Source organism: Triticum aestivum, chromosome 5A (assembly GCF_018294505.1).
Source record: "Triticum aestivum cultivar Chinese Spring chromosome 5A, IWGSC CS RefSeq v2.1, whole genome shotgun sequence".
NCBI classification, from domain to species: domain Eukaryota; kingdom Viridiplantae; phylum Streptophyta; class Magnoliopsida; order Poales; family Poaceae; genus Triticum; species Triticum aestivum.
Window position 1 is genome coordinate 601,956,030 of NC_057806.1, and position 27,442 is coordinate 601,983,471.

Sequence of the window (27,442 nt, forward strand, 5' to 3'; positions counted from 1 at the left end):
TGGGCCAAGCCCCGCTAAAGCCCACATCGATCTGGCTAGGTAGGTTAGCGTCAGCTCCAACCCACCTCTCCCCATCGCTCCTCAGCCGCCGCTCTTCTTTCTGCCGCTCGACCCCCTCCGCCGCTGCCCGCCCTCCTCGGCCCGACCACACCGCCGCACTTGCCGCCGCGGCTGTTGGTCCGCCGAGGCCTACCGCCCCTAGCCCACATCGTGATGATCTCTCCGGTCTGGCGGCTGCGCCCATACCAGCCTCGCCGGCGTCGCGAGCGTTATCCACGTCGACCTCACCTCCCAAAAGCGGCGACGTGTCCTTCTCGTTGCTCCATCACGGTGCGCAAGATCGGCGAGTTGTGGCTGGTACTACATGAGGCGCCCGCGAAGAAGCAACGAAACTGGTTGGAGATGCGGCACCGGCCGAACAAGACCCATGGGTAATTGATTAATTAGTAACTATATAATCAGATGATTTCTTGGCAATTGCTTGGGAGGCTGCATGGTGTTTCTTAGATGCCTTTTTTCCCTATCATCAAAAGAATAGAGTGCCATATCATGATACAAATTCATCCAAACTCTTGTGTTTGTACTCAATTTGATTTCTATTTATGCATGATTAATCGTTACTGTTATGTTTGGTCATGCAGATTGCACGGAGAAACTCATGCAGATTGCTAGCTAGGAAACCATGGCCATCATGAAAGCGAGGAAAGCAATCAAAAGATCAACTTCCGCGACCGCTGACGCCGGAGCCGGAGCCAGCAGCTCCATGTCCATGGCGCCTCCGCCCAGTCCCGGCGGGTTTAACGAACTCAAGCAGCCGTTGCCGCTGCCTCCCGACGTCTACTTCAACCCGACAAATGCGGATAGTATGGGGTTCCTCAACCGGTGGATCACCGGCGACGACAAGATGCCAGACGCGCGGGGTTTCATCTTTCACGTCGACGTGTACGCCAACGGTCCCTGCGCGTTGCAGCAGCTTCACCCGCCGGCCAGCGCCCGCGCGGGCTAGCACACCTGATGGTTCCTCGGCGAGTCCAAGTTCCAGAGCCCGTGCGCGGCGACCAAGAACAAGCGCGCCGACTGCAGCGTCCAGACCGGCGGGTACTGGCGGCTGGAGTTAACCAAGGAGGAGCTTCCTGAAGAGCGAGGGCTTAAGAATAGCTTCGGGTTCTACTGCGCCCCGTCCCCATCCTAGAAGCGCAAGACGCCGTGGCTCATGCAGGAGTTCACCAGCGACAGGGATAGGGGCGCCGGCAGGAAGTGCGTGCCTGCGCTCCACAAGATATACGTCACGCCGCGCACCACCGACGAGGGCCTGAGGGGAGTCTACGGGGAGGACGGCGTGACGGGGGGCATCAAGAAGCTTGTCCCGGCAGACTATTTCGCCACTACCGCCACGTTGATGCCCCCGGGGAGTGTCCGTGTTCTCCGGCAAGAGCAAGATGAGCTGCCACAGGTGTCGAATCTGCCGCCTTCGCTCCCCGCCTCTTCCTCATTACGGCAGCGTGCGACGGCCAAAACTTCATGAAGGTATTTGAATGTGGTATGGATCAATGGCATAACCATGTGTCTTCTGTAGCATATTGCTTAGATGTGAGGGGCAGTAGCAGTAAGGGCCTTCGTTGCCTTACGTCCTCTCTTTCCTCTAGCCTCCTCGAGTCCAGCGGCTGGAGTCCACATGACCAGTTTCCCCCCTTCGTGTGGGTGAGGCAAGGAGATGAACAGATCCGGCAAGCGCTTGCAGAGAACGAGGCCAACGTTGTCGCTGCCAGCGGAGTCCACGCCATCGTCTACCTCATCTTGTCTTTCTGCGGTACGGCAAAACAAATCACGCTCAGTTCATTTCTGTACCCGCTTTTGTTCCAGTCATTTTTGGTTTCCAGGTTGATTCACTTTCCTATAGTTTCTACATTTGTATCATTTATTTCTGAAGTAATAGAGTAGGTTTGAGATTATGTTTTTCTGAACGGGTTGTATAGTATCTGTAGTTAATACTGTCCACCATAATTTACACTTTTCATTTGATAACGGAAATAATTGTAGGGAATAGCAAAGCATAAGCTCAAATGGTTTGGTTATTTAACTGGGTTTTCAGTTTTCTCATAGTCATCTACAGATTTGGACCAACAAGACATGATGGTCGGCGGGTTATTTAACTGTGGTCTTTCTTCTTCATTATCAATTCGTCAGCTCTGCTGCTGGGAGCCGCGGACCTCATTGGAAAGGAAATAACTTGTAGAGGGCGTATAAGGAGATGCCAATGGAAAAGAGATGAGTTGAGTTTGTGTTTGGAGATCTCAATGAAAAAGAAATGGAGAGTGTAGAGTGGTAAGAGGAGGAATCGAGCCAAGTCCTATTTTATTTTATTTTGAGCTTGGAGCCAGTCCTATATTTGTCACAAGACGTGATAGACATTTGCTTGATGCCCATCCCCAAAAGGAAAATAAAAATATTTGATTGATGCATTCAGTTTTTTTATGGGGCTGAAAGAGTTTTGTTAGGGTGCACGTTCATTATAATAGAGGTGGAATTTTAATATAATCACCACAAAGCTATATTATCATCCAGGGTAACTTTTCTCAATATATTTTGTATCCCGTAGCACTAACGGGTATTCACCTATAATAATATTAGAAAGTCAAGAATGTTGCCCTAAAGATATAGGTTAAACACATTCAGCATATACCCCGTTACAATGCACGGGCAACTAAATCATGGGTACAAACTGATAAACATTTATATTCATATGAACAAGCAATAACAAACTAACATACTAGAATATTTATATCCCGTTACAACGCACCGGCATTGTCCTGGTTCAATTAAAAAAGCAAGAGCTGCCACTTTTTTCATGCGCGTCAGCCACAACACGAGGCCAAGGGTAACGTGCACGACATGACATGCAGGACCCACGCCTAATCTCTCGGCCCCCTGTTTAAACCCCACTTATTGCAAATCTACTCAATCCACTGATTTCAGGACAGCGATTGGGAATAAGTAATCCTACGCACTTTCCAAACCAGGAACGAAACAACCTGTCGGAAATCGGCCGTTCCCACGCGCGCGCCTAGTACACCCTCTGTTTCTAAATGTAATGGTAGGCCTTGGCAGTTCAACACACATTTAGGAATCCAAGTAGTAATACACAGTACTAACTGAAAGTGTCAAGTTCTTAGAAGAATTAATAGCACTCGCACCACTTATTTTCTCGATCGATACCTCCTAGTGCCCACGAGCAACCAACCAAAGTCCGGTCAAGAAAATGCGACCTCTCCGGCGTCCGGTCGCTCCTCCACGAGCATCGGCTCGCACGCGAGCACGGCGGGCGCGACCAGCGCCAGCGTGTTGGTGTGCGCGGCGTACTCCGCGCCGTCCCACCGTTTCTCCTCCTTTTCCTCTTCCTCGTCTTCCTCCTGAGCCACCGGCACCCTGACCTCGCGCCGCCCCCGCGTCCGCACGTCCAACGCCACCAGCCGCCTGCCGGCCAGCGCCACCACCTCCAGCTCCGCGCCCTGGAACCCCAGGAGCCGCACGCCGTCGTCCAGCCGCACCACCTCCTCCTCCACGATGAAGGAAGACTGGGCGACCAGGTCCTGCCCGCTCGCCTCGCCGGTCTCGTGCCCCGCGGGCTTTGTCAGCCGGCGTGGCAGCAGCTCCCCGACGGGCACCCTCGCGGCGGCCTCCTCCCAGCTCCCGTCCTCGTCAAGCCGGAACACGGAGACGCTGTTGTCATGATCACGCACGGCGCAGTGCAGCTTGCCCCCGGCCGAGCCGATCTCCCACATGCCGCTGTCTCCGGGGCAGAGTACCATCTCGACGCGCCCCGTCAGCGGGCTGTACCCGACGGCCGTGCCGACGCTCGTCCGCCACCACGCCGTCCCACCGGCCGCCACGCCCGACGCGGCGACGAGCCCTTCGGCGGGCACGACCGCGTCGGTGGCCCGCCACGCGCCCGTCCCGGACGTGAACACCAGGAAGCAGTAGGCGCCGGAGCCCGGCGCGCACTCGGCGGCGCAGACGAGCGCGTAGTCGCCGCGGAAGTTGTACGGCGTGGCGTCGAAGAGGACGACGACCGCGGGGCGCGGCCAGGTCCGGCACGGCGGGGACGGGACGGGCGCCCAGGACGCGGTGGCCGGGTTGCACACGAAGAACGCGTCGTCAGCCGGCGAGTAGCAGCACGCGACCCCGCGCGACGACGACAGCACGGTGACCCCCTCCGAGGCCGGGGCGAAGGCGAGCGTCGGGGACGGCACGGCGTCGTCGGGCCCGTCGAACGGGAGGAACCCGGCCTTGGGGACGAAGATCCCGGACATCCTTCGCGGGGCGGCCGCGTGCGCCACGGCGAAGAGCGGGGACGCGAGCCGGCGCTCCCAGGACGGGTGCACGAGGCGGAGGCGCGCGGCGGCCGCCGGCGGGAGGTGCACCAGCGCGCGCTCCCGCAGCACGTCGGCGAGCGGCGGCGCCCGGACGGCGGTCACGCGGCTCCGCAGCCGGCGCCTCGACGGCCCCCGGCACGCCCGCGGATCCTCGCTGGTCGACGCGTCGCCGGAGTACATGGCTGCCTGACCAGCAGACGGATCGTGCCCACGCGCGCTACCTTTGTCTGCCGCTCCGCGGCGGATGTTACAAGCAGAGCAGATCGAGATCGACGTGTGCGGCTTCGTGGAAATTTCACTTTCGTCGCGGCGAAGGCATCCGCTGGGCAGGGTAGAAATCGACCGGGTTCTTCTCGGTGCGCGACTTGGCTGACGCGACCGAGGGGTCAATGCGCAAGTCGTGTCAATTTTTCATATTATATAGGAGCATCTCTCCATCTCTATGGCGTAGCGCAACGGTGCATCGCCATGGCTGGGTTTCGGAGTTGCCGTCCGGGCCGGGGAGGAACAAGACGGCCGTTTTAAAATCGGATTAGCCGTGGCATATGGTGCTGATATCCGTTGTACGAAATCTGATTGATTCATAACCTCCCGATTCAAACGATCGGCTTCCACAGAAATCGCCAATCGGTTGTCGTGTTAGTTACCCTTCCTTGATGACTATAGCGCTTCCAGTTGCTCTACGAGTACGAGTCGTGCCCGCGCGTGCGTCGTGGCAGATGGCACGGAAAAGTGAGTCCGAGGATCCCACGACGACAAAAAGGCGAAGAAAAAAAAAACTATGACATCTATATTTTTTTTTAAGTATGTCACACCTAAGCTCCTACAAATATATAATGTAGCAACATGAAATAAAAAAAAACTATGACAAAAAATAGACCACAAACAAAATGGACGTCAACTTAAAAGTGACATAGTTATGTCACATCTAGATATGTCCTAGACATTGCAAAAAAGAGAGGGAAACGATGTCACGAATAACCTGCCTGGACTAGAAGAGACACGCGTTGAACAACAAGCCGATCGACGATGTCGACCACCAAATGAGACGTTGGCAAATGTAGCGGCGCGGTCATCACGCGCTCCGACGTGACGACTGCTGTAATAATGAAGTAAAGACGAAACACTATAATTAAAAAATATTTAAGAAAATATAAAGTAAAGATGTCCTAATAATAATGAAGTTGAAAATATTGAAGAAACGCTATAATTTAACATTGCAGAGTAAAGACGAAACTAATTACTTATTGCCCAATACGTTTGAACTTCTTATACAATGTCAGGAATCTTGGGTGCATTATCACTCTCATTTTGCTACACCAAAAATTATTTCCTTTATTCCCAACAATCGTATAACAAATATAAGGCATTATCATGAAAGCAATGGTAAGTACCAAAAAAGTACTGATTTGTTTGGTAGTTGTACCCATCATCCATTAGGCGAACACCTTTCCATGCTATTCTATTAGCATCATGGTAATATTCTAGTACAAGATAGTGTTCTTTTTACAATGATAACTATCCTTTTAGTGATATCTTTCAACGTGAGGTCTTGACTTGACTGACACGGTACGCAACACAAGAATATTTCCATGCATATCTTGTATAGTTTGCATTAACTTTTTATGCCATCACCCAAACATAAAACATAGGCTCTTCGCTTCCCTTTCTTTCTCAATGTAGTGTTCAGGAGCTGAGTTTGCCTGGACAACATAAACTGTTGTTAGGGTATTCCCAAAAGAGTGGGTGGCTTGTTAAAGAAGGTTGCTTAAACAATAGAACATAGCTCTAATAGATAAAGAAAAGGCAATAAAAATATATTTGAAAAATGAACATCCCCCAGCAAACAGAGTAATAACATTTGAACATTAAAAATGCAAGAAAGATTGTTCAAACATCACCAGTGTTCAGTAACGGAAATACTACATGACACGTTACAAGGCCAACCACTGCGCTGCAATAATATTTGCAGGGCTCACAAGTAACTCTTGGGAGTTATATTTGCTGGTGATGATAAGTTTGGAATAAAACAAAAAAGAGAAACCATTTCGGGCAACTTATAAAAAGTGTTCCCATTAAATTAGCTCTACAGAAGAGGATCATGCATGTATTAATCAATAAACAACCATCACCAACCAAACTTAGTGCTTACCTGCATGGAATGGAGATTGATCACAATGTGAATACTTCTTTGAACAATTTATTTCAAGATCGAAGCCTAAAAGAAACAAAAATAAACCAAACAATTTTAATAATATGTTTCCACATAACCAATTCAAATACTTTCTTTTTTCGAGAAAACAATACGAATACTCTTTTGTATGGTATGGGCCAAATTTGGACCGCACACTTTCTAATATCCCATTTATTTACGAATAAACGAAAAGACATAGGAGTCCATAACCTGTCAATGTGCATTCCCTGACAACATTAGTCTTATGCATTGAGTCTAGCACCGGCGTGGGTACAACAAGGATGTCCACACAAGAGATAGCGGCACCAAGAAGAGACATCTCTGAAGCTATTGTTCTACTGGAAATCCCACACACTACCCTGAATCCACAACATGTTAGCTAGATCACCTTCAGTTCCAGCGGATACGGGATCTGATTGGAACAAAAACTCCCAAGAGCGGCCAAAATTTAGATGAAGTTCCAATGGAAAGACCAATTTTTTGTAGACCATGGGATGCAATAGTGTTACCTGGAGAAGGGGAGGGTGTCCGCGTGTAAGGTCTCCTGCTGCTCCCGCAGAAACACCTGTCCTTCTTTGTTTATCAGATCTCTTGGCTCAATAGATGTTGTTGAAAAAAGCATGATTTATTCGAGAAATTAGTACCAAACCTACAACACACAAAAAAGATCAAATTGTTATGAAACCCGCCATCTGTCCTGAAGCTAGTTCAGTAAGAAAGAACATTTATCAAAATCTTTTCTAAAAGTTTGTGGCGAGCATGCAGTGTGCAGAACTGGACAAATCATTAATTCTAAAAAAAAGTGAAACAAGGATACAGAAAAAGTTGACACTCGAGTAACTCACCATCTGTCCTGAAGCTAATTCAGTAAGAAATAACATTTAGCAAAATCTTTTCTTTAAGTTTGTGACAAGCATGCAATGTGTAGAACTGGATAAATCATTAATCTACTATCCCAATAAAAGACCCACAGGGGGCAGATCCAAACAATCAGGACTATCGATCAAGAAGATTTAAAGGCCCAAAGGCCGACAATCGAGTAACTACCGCCTGAAAATATCATACTGTAAATTTTACATTGCCCATGAATTCTGGGTGATTACTGATACGTCTTCGTCGTACCTACTTTTCCAAACACTTTTGCCCTTTTTTGCACTCTAACTTGCATGATTTGAATGGAACTAACCCAGACTGACGCTGTTTTCAGCAGAACTGCCATGGTGTTATTTATGTGCAGAAACAAAATTTCTCGAAATGACCTGAAACTCCACGGAGATTATTTTTGGAAATAATAAAAAATACTGGCAAAGAATCAAGGCCAGGGGGCCCACACCCTAGCCACGAGGGTGGGGGCGCGCCTGCCCCCCGGGCGCGCCCCCCTTGCTTCGTGGGCCCCCTGGAGCTCCACCGACCTCAACTCCAACTCCATATATTCGTATTCGGGAAGAAAAAAATAAGGGAGAGGGATTCATCGCGTTTTACGATACGGAGCCGCCGCCAAGCCCTAAACTCTCTCGGGAGGGCTGATCTGGAGTCCGTTCGGGGCTTCGGAGAGGGGAATCCGCCGACATCGTCATCATCAACCTTCCCCCATCACCAATTTCATGATGCTCACCGCCGTGCGTGAGTAATTCCATCGTATGCTTGCTGGACGGTGATGGGTTGGATGAGATTTATCATGTAATCGAGTTAGTTTTGTTAGGGTTTGATCCCTAGTATCCACTATGTTCTGAGATTGATGTTGTTATGACTTTGATATGCTTAATTCTTGTCACTAGGGTCCGAGTGCCATGATTTCAGATCTGAACCTATTATGTTTTCATAAATATATGTAAGTTCTTGATCCTATCTTGCAAGTCTATAGTCACCTACTATGTGTTATGATCCGGCAACCCCGAAGTGACAATAATCGGGACCAGTCCCGGTGATGACCGTAGTTTGAGGAGTTCATGTATTCACTATGTGTTAATGCTTTGGTCCGGTACTCTATTAAAATGAGGCCTTAATATCCCTTAGTTTCCGTTAGGACCCCGCTGCCACGGGAGGGTAGGACAAAAGATGTCATGCAAGTTCATTTCCATAAGCACGTATGACTATATTCGGAATACATGCCTACATTACATTGATGAATTGGAGCTAGTTCTGTGTCACCCTATGTTATGAATGTTACATGATGAACCACATCCGGCATAATTCTCCATCACTGATCCATTGCCTACGAGCTTTCCATATATTGTTCTTCGCTTATTTGCTTTTCCGTTGTTATTGTTATCATCACTACAAAATACCAAAAACATTACTTTTGCTACCGTTACTTTTGCTATTGTTACCACTACTACCATATTACTTTGCTACTAAACACTTTGCTGCAGATATTAAGTTTCCAGGTGTGGTTGAATTGACAACTCAGCTGCTAATACTTGAGAATATTCTTTGGATCCCCTTGTGTCGAATCAATAAATTTGGGTTGAATACTCTACCCCCGAAAACTATTGCGATCCCCTATACTTGTGGGTTATCAAGACTATTTTCTGGCGCCGTTGCCGGGGAGCATAGCTCTATTCTTTGAGTCACTTGGGATTTATATCTGTTGGTCATTATGAAGAACTTGAAAGATCCAAGAACCAAGATTTATCCCTCAACTACGAGGGGAGGTAAGGAACTGCCTGTTGTGGAACGTAGTAATTTCAAAAAATTTCCTACGCACACGCAAGATCATGGTGATGCATAGCAACGAGAGGGGAGAGTGTTGTCTACGTACCCTTGTAGACCGACGCGGAAGCGTTGACGCAACGTAGAGGAAGTAGTCGTACGTCTTCCCGATCCGACCGATCCAAGCACCGTTACTCCGGCACCTCTGAGTTCTTAGCACACGTACAGCTCGATGACGCTCCCCGGGCTCTGATCCAGCAAAGCTTCGGGGATGAGTTCCGTCAGCACAACGGTGTGGTGACGATGATGATGTTCTACCGACACAGGGCTTCGCCTAAGCACTACAATGATATGATCGAGGTGGAATATGGTGGCAGGGGGCACCGCACACGGCTAAGGAACGATCACGTGGATCAACTTGTGTGTTCTAGGGTGCCCCCCTGCCTCCGTATATAAAGGAGCAAAGGGGAGGCCGGCCGGCCCTATGGGGTGCGCCAAGGGGAGGGGGAGTCCTCCTCCTAGTGGGAGTAGGACTCCCCTTTCCTAGTCCAACTAGGAGACTTGAGGGGGAAGGAAAGAGAGGGAGAGGGAGAGGGAAAGGGGGGCCGCGCCCCCCCCCCCCTCCTAGTCCAATTCGGACTCCCCATGAGGGGGGGCGCGCCACCTCTTGGGCTGCTGCCCTCTCTCTCCCCTCAGGCCCAATAAGGCCCACTACTTCCCCGGGGGGTTCCAGTAACCCCTCCGGCACTCCGGTTTTCTCTGAAATCACCCGGAACAATTCCGGTGTCCGAATATAGTCATCCAATATATCAATCTTTATGTCTCGACCACTTCGAGACTCCTCGTCATGTCCGTGATCACATCCGGGACTCCGAACTAAATTTGGTACATCAAAATGCATAAACTCATAATAACTGTCATCATAACGTTAAGCGTGCGGACCCTACGGTTCGAGAACAATGTAGACATGACTGAGACAAATCTCCGGTCAATAGCCAATAGCGGGACCTGGATGCCCATATTGGCTCCTACATATTCTACGAAGATCTTTATCGGTCAGACCGCATAACAACATACGTTGTTCCCTTTGTCATCGGTATGTTACTTGCCCGAGATTCGATCGTCGGTATCCAATACCTAGTTCAATCTCGTTACCGGCAAGTCTCTTTACTCGTTCTGTAATGCATCATCCCGCAACTAACTCATTAGTTGCAATGCTTGCAAGGCTTATGTGATGTGCATTACCGAGAGGGCCCAGAGATACCTCTCCGACAATCGGAGTGACAAATCCTAATCTCGAAATACGCCAACCCAACATCTACCTTTGGAGACACCTGTAGAGCACCTTTATAATCACCCATTTACGTTCTGACGTTTGGTAGCACACAAAGTGTTCCTCCGGCAACCGGGAGTTGCATAATCTCATAGTCATAGGAACATGTATAAGTCATAAAGAAAGCAATAGCAACATACTAAACGATCGGGTGCTAAGCTAATGAAATGGGTCATGTCAATCAGATCATTCACCTAATGATGTGATCTCGTTAATCAAATAACAACTCTTTGTTTATGGTTAGGAAACATAACCATCTTTGATTAACGAGCTAGTCAAGTAGAGGCATACTAGTGACACTCTGTTTGTCTATGTATTCACACATGTATTATGTTTCCGGTTAATACAATTCTAGCATGAATAATAAACATTTATCATGATATAAGGAAATAAATAATAACTTTATTATTGCCTCTAGGGCATATTTCCTTCACTGCCATCTAGTTCTGCACTTGATTCACCTTCTGTTTTGAGTAAACTTGCGACACCTAAACCTACTTCTGCTATTAATTCTGATATGTCGCATATTATTGATGATGCCACTTCTGCTATGCATGATACTTATGATGAAACTACTTCTATGCTTGATACTACCGTGCCACTTGGTGAATTTCTTGATGAACAAATTGCTAGGGCTAGAGAGAATGAAATTATTGAAACTGATAATATTGATGAAAGTGATGATGAAGGCTCTCCTAATAAATATGAATTGTCTGTTGTGCCCGAGGGCTATGTTATGGATGAAGAAACTAAAAGAGACTTTCTTGCATGCAATGATAGAAGTGATCTTAAGAAATTATTAGCTAAGCTTAAACAAAAAACTCTGAATGCTAGAATGAAATATGATCCTGCTTATGCTACTTCACCTATCTTTGTTACTGATAAGGATTATGAATTCTCTATTGATCCTGATATAATTACTTCGGTTGAATCTGATCCTTTTTATGGCTATGAATCTGAAACTGTTGTGGCACATCTTACTAAGTTAAATGATATAGCCACCCTCTTCACTAATGATGAGAGAACTCACTACTTTTATATCCTTAAAATATTTCCGTTCTCATTAAAGGGTGATGCTAAGATATGGTTTAATTCTCTTGATCCTTGTTGTGTGCGTAGTCCCCAGGATATGATTTATTACTTCTCTGCTAAATATTTCCCTGCTCATAAGAAACAAGCTGCCTTAAGGGATATATATAATTTTGTGCAAATTGAAGAAGAGAGTCTCCCAAAAGCTTGGGGGAGGCTTCTCCAATTACTTAATGCTTTGCCTGATCATCCTCTTAAGAAAAATGAAATACTTGATATCTTTTATAATGGACTAACCTATGCTTCCAGAGACCACCAGGATAGTTGTGCTGGTTCTGTTTTCAGGGAAAGAACATCGGACGAAGCTGAAATTCTATTGAATAATATGTTGACAAATGAAAATAATTGGACACTTCCTGAGCCAGCTCCTGAGCCAACTCTTGAGCCTATTCTTAAACCAACTCCGAAGAAAAGGGGTGTTCTATTTCTCAGTCCTGAAGATATGCAAAAGGCAAAGAAATCCATGAAAGAAAAGGGTATTAAAGTTCAAGATGTTAAGAATTTACCTCCTATTGAAGAAATACATGGTCTTAATTTACCGCATGTTGAAGAAATATATGGTTTTAATCCATCACCTATTGAAGAAACACATGGTCTTGATAACCCGACACAGGTAGTAAAGGTAAATTCTCTCTATAGATATGATAAAGCTGAAATCCCTCCTACTAAGTTTGCTAGCCAATGTTTTGATGAGTTCGATAACTTTATGGTTAAGCAAGAAGACTTCAATGCTTACTTTGGTAGACAATTGAAACAAAATGCTTATATGATTGAACACTTGGGTGATTATATGTCTAGAGTTAAAGGTGAACTTAAACTCATTAGTAAACATGCTTCTATGGTTACCACTCAAGTAGAACAAGTACTTAAAGCTCAGAATGATTTGCTCAATGAATTGAATAGTAAGAAAAATGATAATGTCGTTAGAGTTATGACTAGAGGTGGTAAAATGACTCAGGAACCTTTGTATCCCGAGGGCCATCCTCAGAGAATCGAGCAAGATTCTCAGAGAAATAATATTGATGCACCTAGTCCTTCTAAAAGGAAGAAAAAGAAAAATGATGGGACTTTGCATGCTTCTAGCGAACCTATTGCTGAACCACCTGAGAATCCCAATGATATTTCTATCTCTGACGCTGAAACACAATCTGGTAATGAACATGAACCTAATGAAAATGTTAATGATGATGTTCATGTTGATGCTCAACCCAGTAATGATAATGATGTAGAAATTGAACCTGCTGTTGATCTTGATAACCCACAATCAAAGAATCAACGTTATGATAAAAGAGACTTTATTGCTAGGAAACACGGTAAGGAAAGAGAGCCTTGGGTTCAGAAACCCATGCCTTTTCCTCCTAAGCCATCCAAGAAAAAGGATGATGAGGATTTTGAGCGCTTTGCTGAAATGATTAGACCTATCTTTTTGCGTATGCGTTTGACTGATATGCTTAAAATGAATCCTTATGCTAAATACATGAAAGATATTGTTACTAATAAAAGAAAGATACCGGAAGCTGAAATTTCCACCATGCTTGCTAATTACACTTTTAAGGGAGGAATACCAAAGAAACTTGGAGATCCCAGAGTACCAACTATACCATGCTCCATTAAAAGAAACTATGTTAGAACTGCTTTATGTGATCTTGGAGCCGGTGTTAGTGTTATGCCTCTCTCTTTATATTGTAGACTTGATTTGAATAAGTTGACACCTACTGAAATATCTTTGCAAATGGCTGATAAATCAACTGCTATACATGTCGGTATTTGTGAGGATGTGCCTGTTGTGGTTGCAAACGTTACTATTTTAAATGACATTGTTTTTCTTGATATTCCCGATAACGATAGTATGTCTATTATTCTTTGAAGACCCTTTTTGAATATTGCAGGGGCTGTTATTGATTGCAACAAAGGCAATGTCACTTTTCATGTTAATGGTAATGAGCATACGGTACACTTTCCGAGGAAACAACCTCAAGTCCACAGTATAAATTCTATTGGAAAATTTTCAACAATCACTATTGGAGGTTTTGAATATCCTCTTCCTACTGTCAAGAAGAAATATGATATCTTATTGTTGGGGATGTGCATATCCCCGTTGAGGTAACCTAGTGTTATTCGAAAATTCTCCGGTTTCATGTTATTCGGAATGAGTTTGTTAACAAGACCTGATCAACCTTGTTAGTGGATTCCTTTTGATGAGCATGAGATGGATGAATTTAGAAAACACAACCTTCTGTACCCTCCTTTCACTTTCTGTTATTTAGTTGAAATAAAGTAAAAATAGTATTTTCTGTCAGTTTTCTGAATTATCCGTGCAATATAAAAATACCCCAAAAATAAAAGTTCTCCAAATGCCCTGCCAATTTAATATGATTTTTCGGAATATTTGAGAATATCTAGCACTGAGAACACAACATGGGGAGCTGGCACCTGGCCACAAGGGTCTAGGGCACGCCCCCTGCCTCGTGGGCCCACGATGGCTCCCCTCCACTTATGCCTGCACCCACACACTTCTTCTTCCTCCCAAAAAAATCACCAGCTAGCTCAAGCACGAGTTCTAGCTCATTTTGCTGTGATTTTCGATCTCCTTGCTCAAAGCACCTCTCACAAAACTACTTTGGGGGATTGTTCCTTGGTATGTGACTCCTCCATTGGTCCAATTAGTTTTTGTTCTAGTGCTTTATTCATTGCAAATTTGTGCTGCCTAGGTGACCATGTTCTTGAGCTTGCATGTCAAATTTATATGGTTTCAAGTAGTTCTAATGCATGATATAGGCTCTAGGCACTTGTAGGAGTAGTTGCTATCAATTTTGTTGAGCTTGGTTCACTTTTATTTGAAGTTACTAAAAATTTCAGAAATTTTTTAGAGTAAGAAATATGTTTAGGAAAATGTACCAAGGTGGTCCTTCAAGGAAGCAAGGACCCAGGTTTGCAATACGTGATGCTGATGATGAACCACAAAGGGACGCCCCAGTGCGGCCTTGTGAATGGCCTTCAGGGGACTTCATGGATCGAGCAGGAATTAAGGAAGAATTTAACGCATATTTGCGTAACGCTAATCTTGTGAGCTTCGAGGCAGCAAAGTGTCGTCAGTACCACTATCTCACTAGTTCCTTTGTGAGGAGGTTTGAATTTTCATCTTCACGCAGTTCTCAAACTGTCTTGTTTGATCTCTATGAAAATTCTTATACTATGGACTTAGAGGATTTTACCACTGCTTGCAAACTTCCACAATGGGGTAGTACTAGTGAACCTCGCAAATCTGAGTTTAGAGATTTTCTTGCTAGTATAACTGTAGGGGAATCTAGAGATATAGCACAAGCTACCATAGGGACCATTCATTTTCCTGCTATACATTATTTTGCTCTCTTCATAGGTAGGTGCATAAATGTTAAAGATGAAGCATGTCATATGTGTGTACCTGACCTCAGTATTCTTACGAGTGCTGTGCTAGGAGATAAACATTATAATTTGGGAGCCATTGTTGCACGTAGGTTGCATCATAATAGATTTAATGGAGATTTCTTTGGTGGAATTTATGCAACGTGTATAGCTAATTTTCTTGGTATAGCCATACGTGAGGATGATATTGAGTTGCCTCCTACTTATTTGAATTATGAGGCTATGGTTCGTCATCATTTTGTTGAGAGGAACAGTCAGTTCCTCCAGTACCGACTAATCTTTGACAGACGACGCACCTATCACGTCACTCTTCCTGCTTCTACTTTCTTTGACTTTCAGGCAAAAGGGAGATATTTTATAACTAGAGAGGAGGCGGAAGAGTATAAGAGGAGGGCTGAGATAGCTCGCCTCCAAGCTACAACTCACGATGCAATGACTGCTGCATCTCAGTACGACCCCAGCTACAACTTTGGATATCCGCCAGGCCATCTGTGGCAATAGAATAACTTAGGCCAAAAGCCTAAGCTTGGGGAGTACGTATTTCTCACCGACATTACATTCATGTTCACACACTCATTGCTAGATGTCGGTGCTCATACTCTTTCACTGTAATATCCATGTTAGCTTATTTTCTCTTTTTATGCTTTCTTCTTGTGTGTTTGAAATAAACCTTAATAAAAACCAAAAATTCAGTTGTAGCTTTTAGCTAGTTTTAATTTCCATGCTTGTAGTAGTAATTAAAAAGAAAACCCAAAAAGATTTCCTGTTCTTCTTCTGCTTGTTGGGAGCTTTCCCGTCTAAATAGTTTTATTTCTTTTATTTTCTTTGGGGATCGAGAGGAGAAGACCATGATTAAATTGTTGAAGTGACTCCTATATGCATTATTGTTGATTTAACCAAGAGTCGATATTGCCTTGTCTTCTCCTGTTTATTGAATGCTTGCAGATTCCATCTTAGTCCAATGCACGTGCACTATTATTATTATTCACATCATTCGGTCGTGCAAGTGAAAGGCAATTATGACGATATATGATGGACTGATTGAGATGGGAGAAGCTGGTATGAACTCGACCTCTCTTGTTTTTTGTAAATATGATTAGTTCATTGTTCTTGATTCAGCCTATTATGAATAAACATGTTTGCAATGACAATTAGAGATTATAGTTGCTTATGCCATGCTTAATTAGCTAGGAGCTTATAATGGTTTACCTTGCGTGCCAACATGCTATTAAAATGGTTGTGATGTGGTATGATAGGGTGGTATCCTCTTTTGAATGATTCGAGTGGCTTGACTTGGCACATGTTCACGCATGTAGTTGAAACAAAATCAACATAGCCTCTACGAATTTATGTTCATGGTGCATTATATCCTACTCATGCTTGCATTCGGTGTTGATTAATTTTAATGCATGTTCATGACTATTGTCGCTCTCTAGCTGGTCGCTTCGTAGTCTTTTTCTAGCCTTCACCTGTATTAAGCGGGAATACTGCTTGTGCATCCAATCCCATAAACCCCAAAGTTATTCCATATGAGTCCACCATACCTACCTATATACGGTATCTACATGCCGTTCCAAGTAAATTTGTATGTGCCAAACTCTAAACCTTCAAATAAATATTCTGTTTTGTATGCTCGAATAGCTCATGTATCAACTAGGGTTGTCTGTATCTTCCATGTTAGGCGGGTTATTCTCAAGAGGACTGGACTCCGCTCCTCATTCATGAGAAAATGGCTGGTCACCGGGATGCCCAGTCCCATGCTTTATGCAAATCAAATCAAAATAATTGCAAACAGAACTCCCCCGAGACTGTTGTTAGTTGGAGGCACTCGTTGTTTCGAGCAAGCCATGGATTGGTGCTTGTTGGTGGAGGGGGGTATAAACTTTACCATTCTGTTTGGAAACCGCCTATAATGTGTGTAGCATGGAATATATCGCCATCTCTTGGTTGTTATGTTGACAATGAAAGTATGTCGCTCAAAATATTATTCATCTCTATTTCAAAATCGAGCTCTGGCACCTCTACAAATCCTTGCTTCCCTCTGCGAAGGGCCTATCTATTTGCTTTTATGTTGAGTCATCACCCTCTTATTAAAAAGCACCAGTTGGAGAGCACCGCTATCATTTGCATTCATTACTATTAGTTTACATTGAGTATGACTTGACTGGATCTCTTTCACCATGAATTACAATGTCTAGTCCGTCCTTGATCTTTAAAGTGCTTTGCATTTATGTTTTGCGGTCTCAGAAAGGGCTAGTGAGATACCATCCTGTTATATCATATCATGATTGTTTTGAGAAAGTGTTGTCATCTGAGATTTATTATTATTTCTCGCTAGTTGATTATGCCATTGATATGAGTAAACATGAAACCTAAGTGTTATTGTGAATGTCGTTAGTTCATAATCCTTGCTGAAAACTTGAATGCTGGCTTTACATATTTACAACAACAAGAGCAAACAGAGTTTGTAAAAGTTCTTCTTTATCACTTTCAGTTTGTCAACTGAATTGCCTGAGGACAAGCAAAGGTTTAAACTTGGGGGAGTTGATACGTCTCCATCGTATCTACTTTTCCAAACACTTTTGCCCTTGTTTTGCACTCTAACTTGAATGATTTGAATGGAACTAACCCGGACTGACGTTGTTTTCAGCAGAACTGCCATGGTGTTATTTATGTGCAGAAATAAGAGTTCTCGGAATGACCTGAAACTCCACGGAGATTATTTTTGGAAATAATAAAAAATACCGGCGAAGAATTGAGGCCAGGGGGCCCACACCCTAGCCACGAGTGGGCCCCCTGCCCCCCTAGGCGCGCCCCCTACCTCGTGGGCCCCCTGGAGCTCCACCGACCTCAACTCCAACTCCATATATTCGTGTTTGGGGAGTAAAAAATAAGGGAGAGGGATTCATCACGTTTTACGATACGGAGCCATCGCCAAGCCCTAAACTCTCACGGGAGGGCTGATCTGGAGTCCATTCGGGGCTCCGGAGAGGGGAATCCGTTGCCATCGTCATCATCAACCTTCCCCCATCACCAATTTCATGATGCTCACCGCCGTACGTGATTAATTCCATCGTAGGCTTGCTGGACGGTGATGGGTTGGATGAGATTTATCATGTAATCGAGTTAATTTTGTTAGGGTTTGATCCCTAGTATCCACTATGTTCTGAGAATAATGTTGCTATGACTTTGCTATGCTTAATGCTTGTCACTAGGGCCCGAGTGCCATGATTTCAGATCTGAACCTATTATGTTTTCATGAATATATGTGAGTTCTTGATCCTATCTTGCAAGTCTATAGTCACCTACTATGTGTTATGATCCGGCAACCCCGAAGTGACAATAATCGGGACCACTCCCGGTGATGACCGTAGTTTGAGGAGTTCATGTATTCACTATGTGTTAATGCTTTTGGTCCGGTACTCTATTAAAAGGAGGCCTTAATATCCATTAGTTTCCGTTAGGACCTCGCTGTCACGGGAGGGTAGGACAAAAGATGTTATGCAAGTTCTTTTCCATAAGCACGTATGACTGATAACCCACAAGTATAGGGGATCGCAACAATTTTCGAGGGTAGGGTATTTAACCCAAATTTATTGATTCGACACAAGGGGAGCCAAAGAATATTCTCAAGTATTAGCAGCTGAGTTGTCAATTCAACCACACCTGGAAACTTAGTATCTGCAGCAAAGTGTTTAGTAGCACAGTAATATGATAGTGGTGGTAGAGGCAACAAAAGTAAAGACAACAAAAGTAATGTTTTTGGTATTTTGTAGTGATTGTAACAGTAAAAGCGGGAAAGTAAATAAGCGTAAACCAGTATATGGAAAACTCGTAGGCACCGGATCAGTGATGGATAATTATGCCGGATGCGGTTCATCATGTAACAGTCATAACATAGGGTGACACAGAACTAGCTCCAATTCATCAATGTAATGTAGGCATGTATTCCGTATATAGTCATACGTGCTTATGGAAAAGAACTTGCATGACATCTTTTGTCCTACCCTCCCGTGGCAGCGGGGTCCTGTTGGAAACTAAGGGATATTAAGGCCTCCTTTTAATAGAGAACCGGAACAAAGCATTAGCACATAGTGAATACATGAACTCCTCAAACTATGGTCATCACCGGGAGTGGTACCGATTATTGTCACTTCGGGGTTGCCGGATCATAACACATAGTAGGTGACTATAGACTTGCAAGATAGGATCAAGAACTCACATATATTCATGAAAACATAATAGGTTCAGATCTGAAATCATGGCACTCGGGCCCTAGTGACAAGCATTAAGCATAGCAAAGTCATAGCAACATCAATCTCAAAACATAGTGGATACTAGGGATCAAACCCTAACAAAACTAACTCGATTACATGATAAATCTCATCCAACCCATTACCGTCCAACAAGCCTACGATGGAATTACTCATGCACGGTGGTGAGCATCATGAAATTGGTGATGGAGGATGGTTGATGATGACGACAGCGACGAATCCCCCTCTCCGGAGCCCCAAACGGACTCCAGATCAGCCCTCCTGAGAGGTTTTAGGGCTTGGTGGCGGCTCCATATCGTAAAACGCGATGATTTCTTCTCTCTGGTTTTTTTCTCCCCGGAAGCAAATATATAGAGTTGGAATTGGCGTCGGAGGGTTTCCAGGGGGCCCACGAGGTAGGGGGGCGCGCCCTAGGGGGGGGCGCCCCCCACCCTTATGGAAAGGGTGTGGGCCCCCTGGTCTTCATATTTGGCGAGGATTTTTTATTGTTTTTTCTAAGGTATTCCGTGGAGTTTCAGGACTTTCCGAGAATATTTGCTTTCTGCACATAAAACAACACCAAGGTAATTCTGCTGAAAACAGCGCCAGTCCAGGTTAGTTCCATTCAAATCATACAAGTTAGAGTCCAAAACAAGGGTAAAAGTATTTGGAAAAGTAGATACGACGGAGACGTATCAACTCCCCCAAGCTTAAACACTTGCTTGTCCTCAAGCAATTCAGTTGACAAACTGAAAGACAGAAAGAAAAACTTTTACAAACTCTGTTTGCTCTTGTTGTTGTAACTATGTCAAGCCAGCATTCAAGTTTTCAGCATAGATCATAACTAACCACATTTGCAATAATTCTTAGGTCTCACAATTACTCGTATCAATAGCATAATCAACTAGCAAGTCATAATGATAAATCTCGGACGACAACACTTTCTCAAAACAATCATAATATGATATAACAAGATGGTATCTCGCTAGCCCTTTCTGAGACCGCAAAACATAAATGCAGAGCACCTTTAAAGATCAAGGACTGACTAGACATTGTAATTCATGGTAAAAGAGATCCAATCATAGTCATACCCGACATAGATTAATAGTGATGAATGCAAATGACAGCTGTGCTCTCCAGCTAGTGCTCTTTAATAAGAGGGTGATGACTCAACATAAAAGTAAATGGATAGGCCCTTCGCAGAGGGAAGCAGGGATTTGTAGAGGTGCCAGAGCTCGGTTTTGAAATAGAGATAAATTGTATTTTGAGCGGTATACTTTCATTGTCAACGTAACAACTAAGAGATGGCGATATCTTCCATGCTAAACACATTATAGGCGGTTCCCAAACAGAATGGTAAAGTTTATACTCCCCCTCCACCAACAAGCATCAATCCATGGCTTGCTCGAAACAACGAGTGCCTCCAACATACATCAGGTCCCAGGGGGAGTTTTGTTTGCAATTAATTTTGATTTAGTTTGCATAAAGCATGGGACTGGGCATCCCGGTGACCAGCCATTTTCTCGTGAGTGAGGAGCGGAGTCCACTCCTCTTGAGAATAACCCGCCTAACACGGAAGATAAGGACAGCCTTTGTTGATACATGAGCTATTCGAGCATACAAAACAGAATGTTTATTTGAAGGTTTAGAGTTTGGCACATACAAATTTACTTGGAACGGCAGGTAAATACCGCATATAGGAAGGTATAGTGGACTCATCTGGAATAACTTTGGGGTTTAAGGGATTGGATGCACAAGCAGTATTCCCGCTTAGTACAGGTGAAGGCTAGCAAAAGACTGGGAAGCGACCAACTAGAGAGCGACAACAGCCATGTACATGCATTAAAATTAATAAACATTGGATGCAAGCATGAGTAGGATATAATCCACCATGAACATAAATATCATGAAGGCTATATTGATTTTGTTTCAACTACATGTTGAACATGTGCCAAGTCAAGTCACTTAAATCATTCAAAGGAGGATACCACCCCATCATACCACATCATAGTCATCTCAATAGCATGTTGGCACACAAGGTAAATCATTATAACTCATAGCTAATCAAGCATGGCACAAGCAACTATGATCTCTAATTGTCATTGCAAACATGTTTATTCATAATAAGCTGAATCAAGAACAACGGGCTCATCATATTTACAAAAACAAAAGAGGTCGAGTTCATACCAGCTTTTCTCATCTCAATCAGTCCATCATATATCATCATAATTGCCTTTCACTTGCACGACCGAACGGTGTGAATAATAATAAGAGTGCACGTGCATTGGACTAAGCTGGAATCTGCGAGCATTCAAGAAACAGGAGAAGACAAGGCAATATGGGCTCTGGGTTAAATCAACAATAATGCATATAAGAGCCACTTCAACAATTTAATTATGGTCTTCTCCTACTGACCCCCAAAGAAAAGAAAAGAAAATAAAACTATTTACACGGGAAATCTCCCAATAAGCAAAAGAAGAGCGGGAAATATATTTTTTGGGTTTTCTTTTTAATTACTACTACAGCAGGAAAGTAAATTACTACTATTTTTTTGTTTTTCTTAAGGTTTACTAAACACATAAGAAGAAAGCAGGAAAAGGAAAATAAAGTAGCATGGATATTACAGTGAAAAAGTATGAGCACCGACATCTAGCAACGAGTGTGTGTGAATATAAATGTAATGTCGGTGAGAAATATGTACTCCCCCAAGCTTAGGCTTTTGGCCTAAGTTGGTCTATGGCCACGGCTGGCCTGGCGGATATCCATAATAATAGTTGTTGGGGTCATACTATGATGAGGAGGAATAGTTGGGATCATACTGTGATGAAGAAGAAGACTCTGACTGCCACTGGCTGACAGTCATCTCTGGATCCCAAGAATAAATAGATTGTCGTGGGGGATCGTTTTGTGGTTCCTGTTCTGGCTCCCCAGTGGGTGCAGGGTTCCGGTAGGCGTGAGTAGCCGTCAACGGAACAAGGTATGTGCCTGCAGTCAAATCAAATAAAGAAGGAGCAGGCAGGGTGATAGTCTCAGGATGATGTTTATTAAAAAACAATTGATATCTAAGCTCCCCTGCCCTATTCTTAACAATAAAATCATGTGCTACCATACTTTTATGATCTAGATAAACACGGGGCAGCACCTTTTCTTCCTTCTCAGCATGCCTAATAGCTATGTTAAAATGTGCGGCTAGGCGTGTAGCATAAATGCCTCCAAAGATGGGGCCCTTAGTACGGTTCATATTTAACCGTCTGGCAATAATACCACCCATACTAAAAGTGTTATCACTGTATAAACCTTGGAGTAGAATAATTATATCAGGGATACTAAGGTTTCCACAATTTCTGCGTCCAATTAAACAACGACTAGCAAATAATGCAAAGTAACGTAAAACAGGAAAATGTATGCTAGTGATTCGTGCATCGGAAACCTTCCTGGTTTCTCCTACAGTGATATTATTAATAAATCCCTCCACATCATCATGGTGTGGTTCTTCTGTCTTGCCCTCAAAAGGGACTAAACAAATACGACAGAAATCAAAAAGTGACATCTCCTTATGCTCATCATATAAATGAAATTCCACCGTAGGTGGTGAGTTCCTAGGATGAAAATAAAAGTTTTGCACAAAGGTATTTGTGAGTAAGAGATACTGATCGCATTGGTCGTGGAGGAAAGCGGTGAGGCCTGCATTGTGAGCCAATTCATGAAAATCTTCATAGATACCGGCTGCTCTCAAGAAATCATCAGAAGGCCATTCACACGCCCGAATCTCCGCGGTGCGGGCAAATTATACTTAGGCTTCGGTGCCTTTTCCTTCGAGCTTTGGCTCGATGAGCCCCTCAATAATCTCCTCATCATTTTCTGAAAAATTCTGAAATTTTTAGTAACTTCAAACAAAAGTGAACCAACTTCAATAAACTGATAGTAACTACTCCTACAAGTGCCTAGAGCCTATATCAAGCATTAGAACTACTTGGAACCATATAAATTTGACATGCAAGCTCAAGAACATGGTCACCTATGCAGCACAAATTTGCAATGAATAAAGCACTAGAACAAAAACTAATTGGACCAATGGAGGAGTCACATACCAAGGAACAATCTCCCCAAGCAGTTTTGCGAGAGGTGCTTTGAGCAAGGAGATCGAAAATCACAGCAAAAGTGGCTGAAACTCGTGCTTGAGTTGGTTTTTCGGGTTTGTGTGAGGCAGAGGAAGAAGATGGGTGCTGGGATAAGTGGAGGAGGGCCACCGTGGGCCCACGAGGCAGGGGGCGCGCCCTAGGGGGGGGCGCCCACCACCCTCGTGGCCAGGTGGCAGCTCCTCCCGTGGTAATTTTTGCACAGTAAATCCTCAAATATTCCCGAAAAAATCATATTAAATTGGCATGGCATTCTGAGGACTTTTATTTTCGGGATATTTTTATATTGCACGGATAAGTCAGGAAACAGACAGAAAAATACTATTTTTACTTTATTTCTACTAAATTACAGAAAATATAAAGAGGGTACAGAAGTTTGTGCTTCTAGTTTCATCCATCTTATGCTCATCAAAAAGAATCCACTAACAAGGTTGATCAAGTCTTGTTAACAAACTCATTCCGATAATCATGAAACCGGAGAAATTTCGAATAACACTAAGTTACCTCAACGGGGATATGCACATCCCCTATAATAAGTATATCATATTTCTTTTTGACCGTAGGAAGAGGAAATTCAAAACCTCCAAATATAATCGATGGAATTTTTCCAATGGAGTTGATACTATGAACTTGAGGTTGTTTCCTCGGAAAGTGTACCGTATGCTCATTACCATTAACATGAAAAGTGACATTGCCTTTGTTGCAATCAATAACAGCCCCTGCAGTATTAAGAAAAGGTCTTCCAAGAATAATAGACATACTATCATCCTCGGGAATATCAAGAATAACAAAGTCCGTTAAAATAGTAACGCTTGCAACCACAACAAGCACGTCCTCACAAATACCGACAGGTGTAGCAGTTGACTTATCAGCCATTTGCAAAGATATTTTAGTAGGTATCAGCTTATTCAAGTCAAGTCTATGATATAAAGAGAGAGGCATAACACTAACACCGGCTCCAAGATCACATAAAGCAGTTTTAATATAATTTCTTTTAATGGAGCAAGGTATAGTAGGTACTCCGGGATCTCCAAGTTTCTTTGGTATTCCACCCTTAAAAGTATAATTAGCAAGCATGGTGGAAATTTCAGCTTCCGGTATCTTTCTTTTATTAGTAATGATATCCTTCATATATTTAGCATAAGGATTTGTTTTGAGCACATCAGTCAATCGCATACGTAAAAAGAAAGGCCTAATCATTTCAGCAAAGCGCTCAAAATCCTCATCATCCTTCTTCTTGGATGGTTTCGGAGGAAAAGGCGTGGGTTTCTGAACCCAAGGTTCTCTTTCTTTCCCATGTTTCCTAGCAACAAAGTCTCTTTTATCATAACGTTGGTTCTTTGATTGTGGGTTATCAAGATCAACAGCAGGTTCAATTTCTACATCATTATCATTACTAGGTTGAGCATCATCATGAACATCATCATTAATATTTTTACTAGGCTCATGTTCATTACCAGATTGTGTTTCAACATCAGACATAGAAATATCATTTGGATTATCAGGTGGTTCAGCAATAGGTTCACTAGCAGTTTGCACAGTTCTATCATTTTTCTTTTTCTTCTTTTTAGAAGAACTAGGTGCATCAATATTATTTCTCTGAGAATCTTGCTCGATTCTCTTAGGGTGGCCTTCAGGATACAAAGGTTCCTGAGTCATTCTACCAGTTCTAGTAGCCACTCTAACAGCATAATCATTTTTCTTACTATTCATTTCATGGAGCAATTCTTTTTGAGCTTTAAGTACTTGTTCTACTTGAGTGGTAACCATAGAAGCATGTTTGCTAACAAGTTTAAGTTCACCTCTAATATTAGCCATATAATCACCCAAGTATTTAATTATATCGGAATCATATTTCAATTGTCTACCAAAATAAGCATTGAAATTTTCTTGTTTGACAATAAAATTATCAAACTCATCAAAGCATTGCCTAGCAGACTTATAGTGAGGGATATCACCTTCATCAAATCTATAGAGAGAATTTACCTTTACTACCTGTGTCGGGATATCGGAGAGGTTCTTCAATGAATAAAGGATTAAGATCATATACTTCGTCAACAGGCGGTATATTAAGACCATGTATTTCTTCAATAGGAGGTAAATTCTTAACATCTTCAGCTTTAATACCTTTTTCTTTCATAGATTTCTTTGCCTCTTGCATATCTTCGGGACTGAGAAATAGAACACCTCTCTTCTTCGGAGTTGGTTTAGGAATAGGATCATTAATTGGAGGGAGCTGGCTCAGGAGCTGGCTCAGGAGGTGCCCAATTATTTTCATTTGTCAACATATTATTCAATAGAATTTCAGCTTCATCCGGTGTTCTTTCCCTGAAAAGAGAACCAGCACAACTATCCAGGTAATCTCTGGAAGCATCGGTTAGTCCATTATAAAAGATATCAAGTATTTCAGGTTTCTTAAGAGGATGATCAGGCAAAGCATTAAGTAACTTGAGAAGCCTCCCCCAAGCTTGTGGGAGACTCTCTTCTTTAATTTGCACGAAATTGTATATTTCCCTCAAAGCAGCTTGTTTCTTATGAGCAGGGAAATATTTAGCAGAGAAGTAATAAATCATATCCTGGGGACTACGCACACAACCAGGATCAAGAGAATTAAACCATATCTTAGCATCACCCTTTAATGAGAACGGAAATATTTTGAGTAAATAGAGGTAACGTGATCTCTCATTATTAGTGAACAGGGCAGCTATATCATTTAACTTAGTAAGATGTGCCACAACAGTTTCAGATTCATAGCCATAAAACGGATCAGATTCAACCAAAGTAATTATATCAGGATCAACAGAGAATTCATAATCTTTATCAGGAACACATATAGGTGAAGTAGCAAAAGCAGGATCGGGTTTCATTTTATCTCTAAGTGATTCTTTGTTCCATTTAATTAATAACCTCTTAAGCTCATATCTATCTCTGCAGGCTAAAATAGCTAAAGAAGCATCTTTATCAAAAAGATAACCTTCAGGAATAACAGGCATATTTTCATCATCACTATCATCATCGTATTCAGTTTCATCAATTTCTCTTTCTCTAGCCCTAGCAATTTGTTCTTCAAGAAATTCACTAAGGGGCACAGTAGTATCAGGCATAGAAGCAGTTTCATCATAAGTATCATGCATAGTAGAAGTGGCATCATCAATAACATGCGACATATCAGAACGAATAGCAGAAGCAGGTGTAGGTGTCGCTAACTTACTCATAACAGAAGGTGAATCAAGTGCAGAGCTAGATGGCAGTTCCTTACCTCCCCTCGTAGTTGAGGGATAGATCTTGGTTTTTGGATCTCTCAAGTTCTTCATAGTGTCCAGCAGATATAAATCCCAAGTGACTCAAAGAATAGAGCTATGCTCCCCGGCAACGGCGCCAGAAAAAGGTCTTGATAACCCACAAGTATAGGGGATCGCAACAGTTTTCGAGGGTAGAGTATTTAACCCAAATTTATTGATTCGACACAAGGGGAGCCAAAGAATATTCTCAAGTATTAGCAGCTGAGTTGTCAATTCAACCACACCTGGAAACTTAGTATCTGCAGCAAAGTGTTTAGTAGCACAGTAATATGATAGTGGTGGTAACGGCAACAAAAGTAAAGACAGCAAAAGTAATGTTTTTGGTATTTTGTAGTGATTGTAACAGTAAAGCGGGAAAGTAAATAAGCGTAAACCAGTATATGGAAAACTCGTAGGCACCGGATCAGTGATGGATAATTATGCCGGATGCGGTTCATCATGTAACAGTCATAACATAGGGTGACACAGAACTAGCTCCAGTTCGTCAATGTAATGTAGGCATGTATTCCGTATATAGTCATACGTGCTTATGGAAAAGAACTTGCATGACATCTTTTGTCCTACCCTCCCGTGGCAGCGGGGTCCTATTGGAAACTAAGGGATATTAAGGCCTCCTTTTAATAGAGAACCGGAACAAAGCATTAGCACATAGTGAATACATGAACTCCTCAAACTATGGTCATCACCGGGAGTGGTCCCGAT

At 43.3% G+C, this 27,442-nt stretch overlaps 1 protein-coding gene and 1 pseudogene across 1 annotated transcript; one reads left to right on the forward strand and one right to left on the reverse strand.

Moving 5' to 3' along the window:
* Nucleotides 1-682: 682 nt before the first annotated feature.
* On the forward strand, nucleotides 683-1,525 carry LOC123101617 (uncharacterized; annotated as a pseudogene).
* A 1,237-nt stretch (nucleotides 1,526-2,762) lies between these two features.
* Nucleotides 2,763-4,742, reverse strand: LOC123107895 (uncharacterized). The gene has a single exon (XM_044529791.1). It carries the CDS (start codon nucleotides 4,551-4,553, stop codon nucleotides 3,252-3,254), a length of 1,302 nt encoding a protein of 433 aa, XP_044385726.1. The 5' UTR covers nucleotides 4,554-4,742; the 3' UTR covers nucleotides 2,763-3,251.
* Between the last annotated feature and the right edge of the window lie 22,700 nt (nucleotides 4,743-27,442).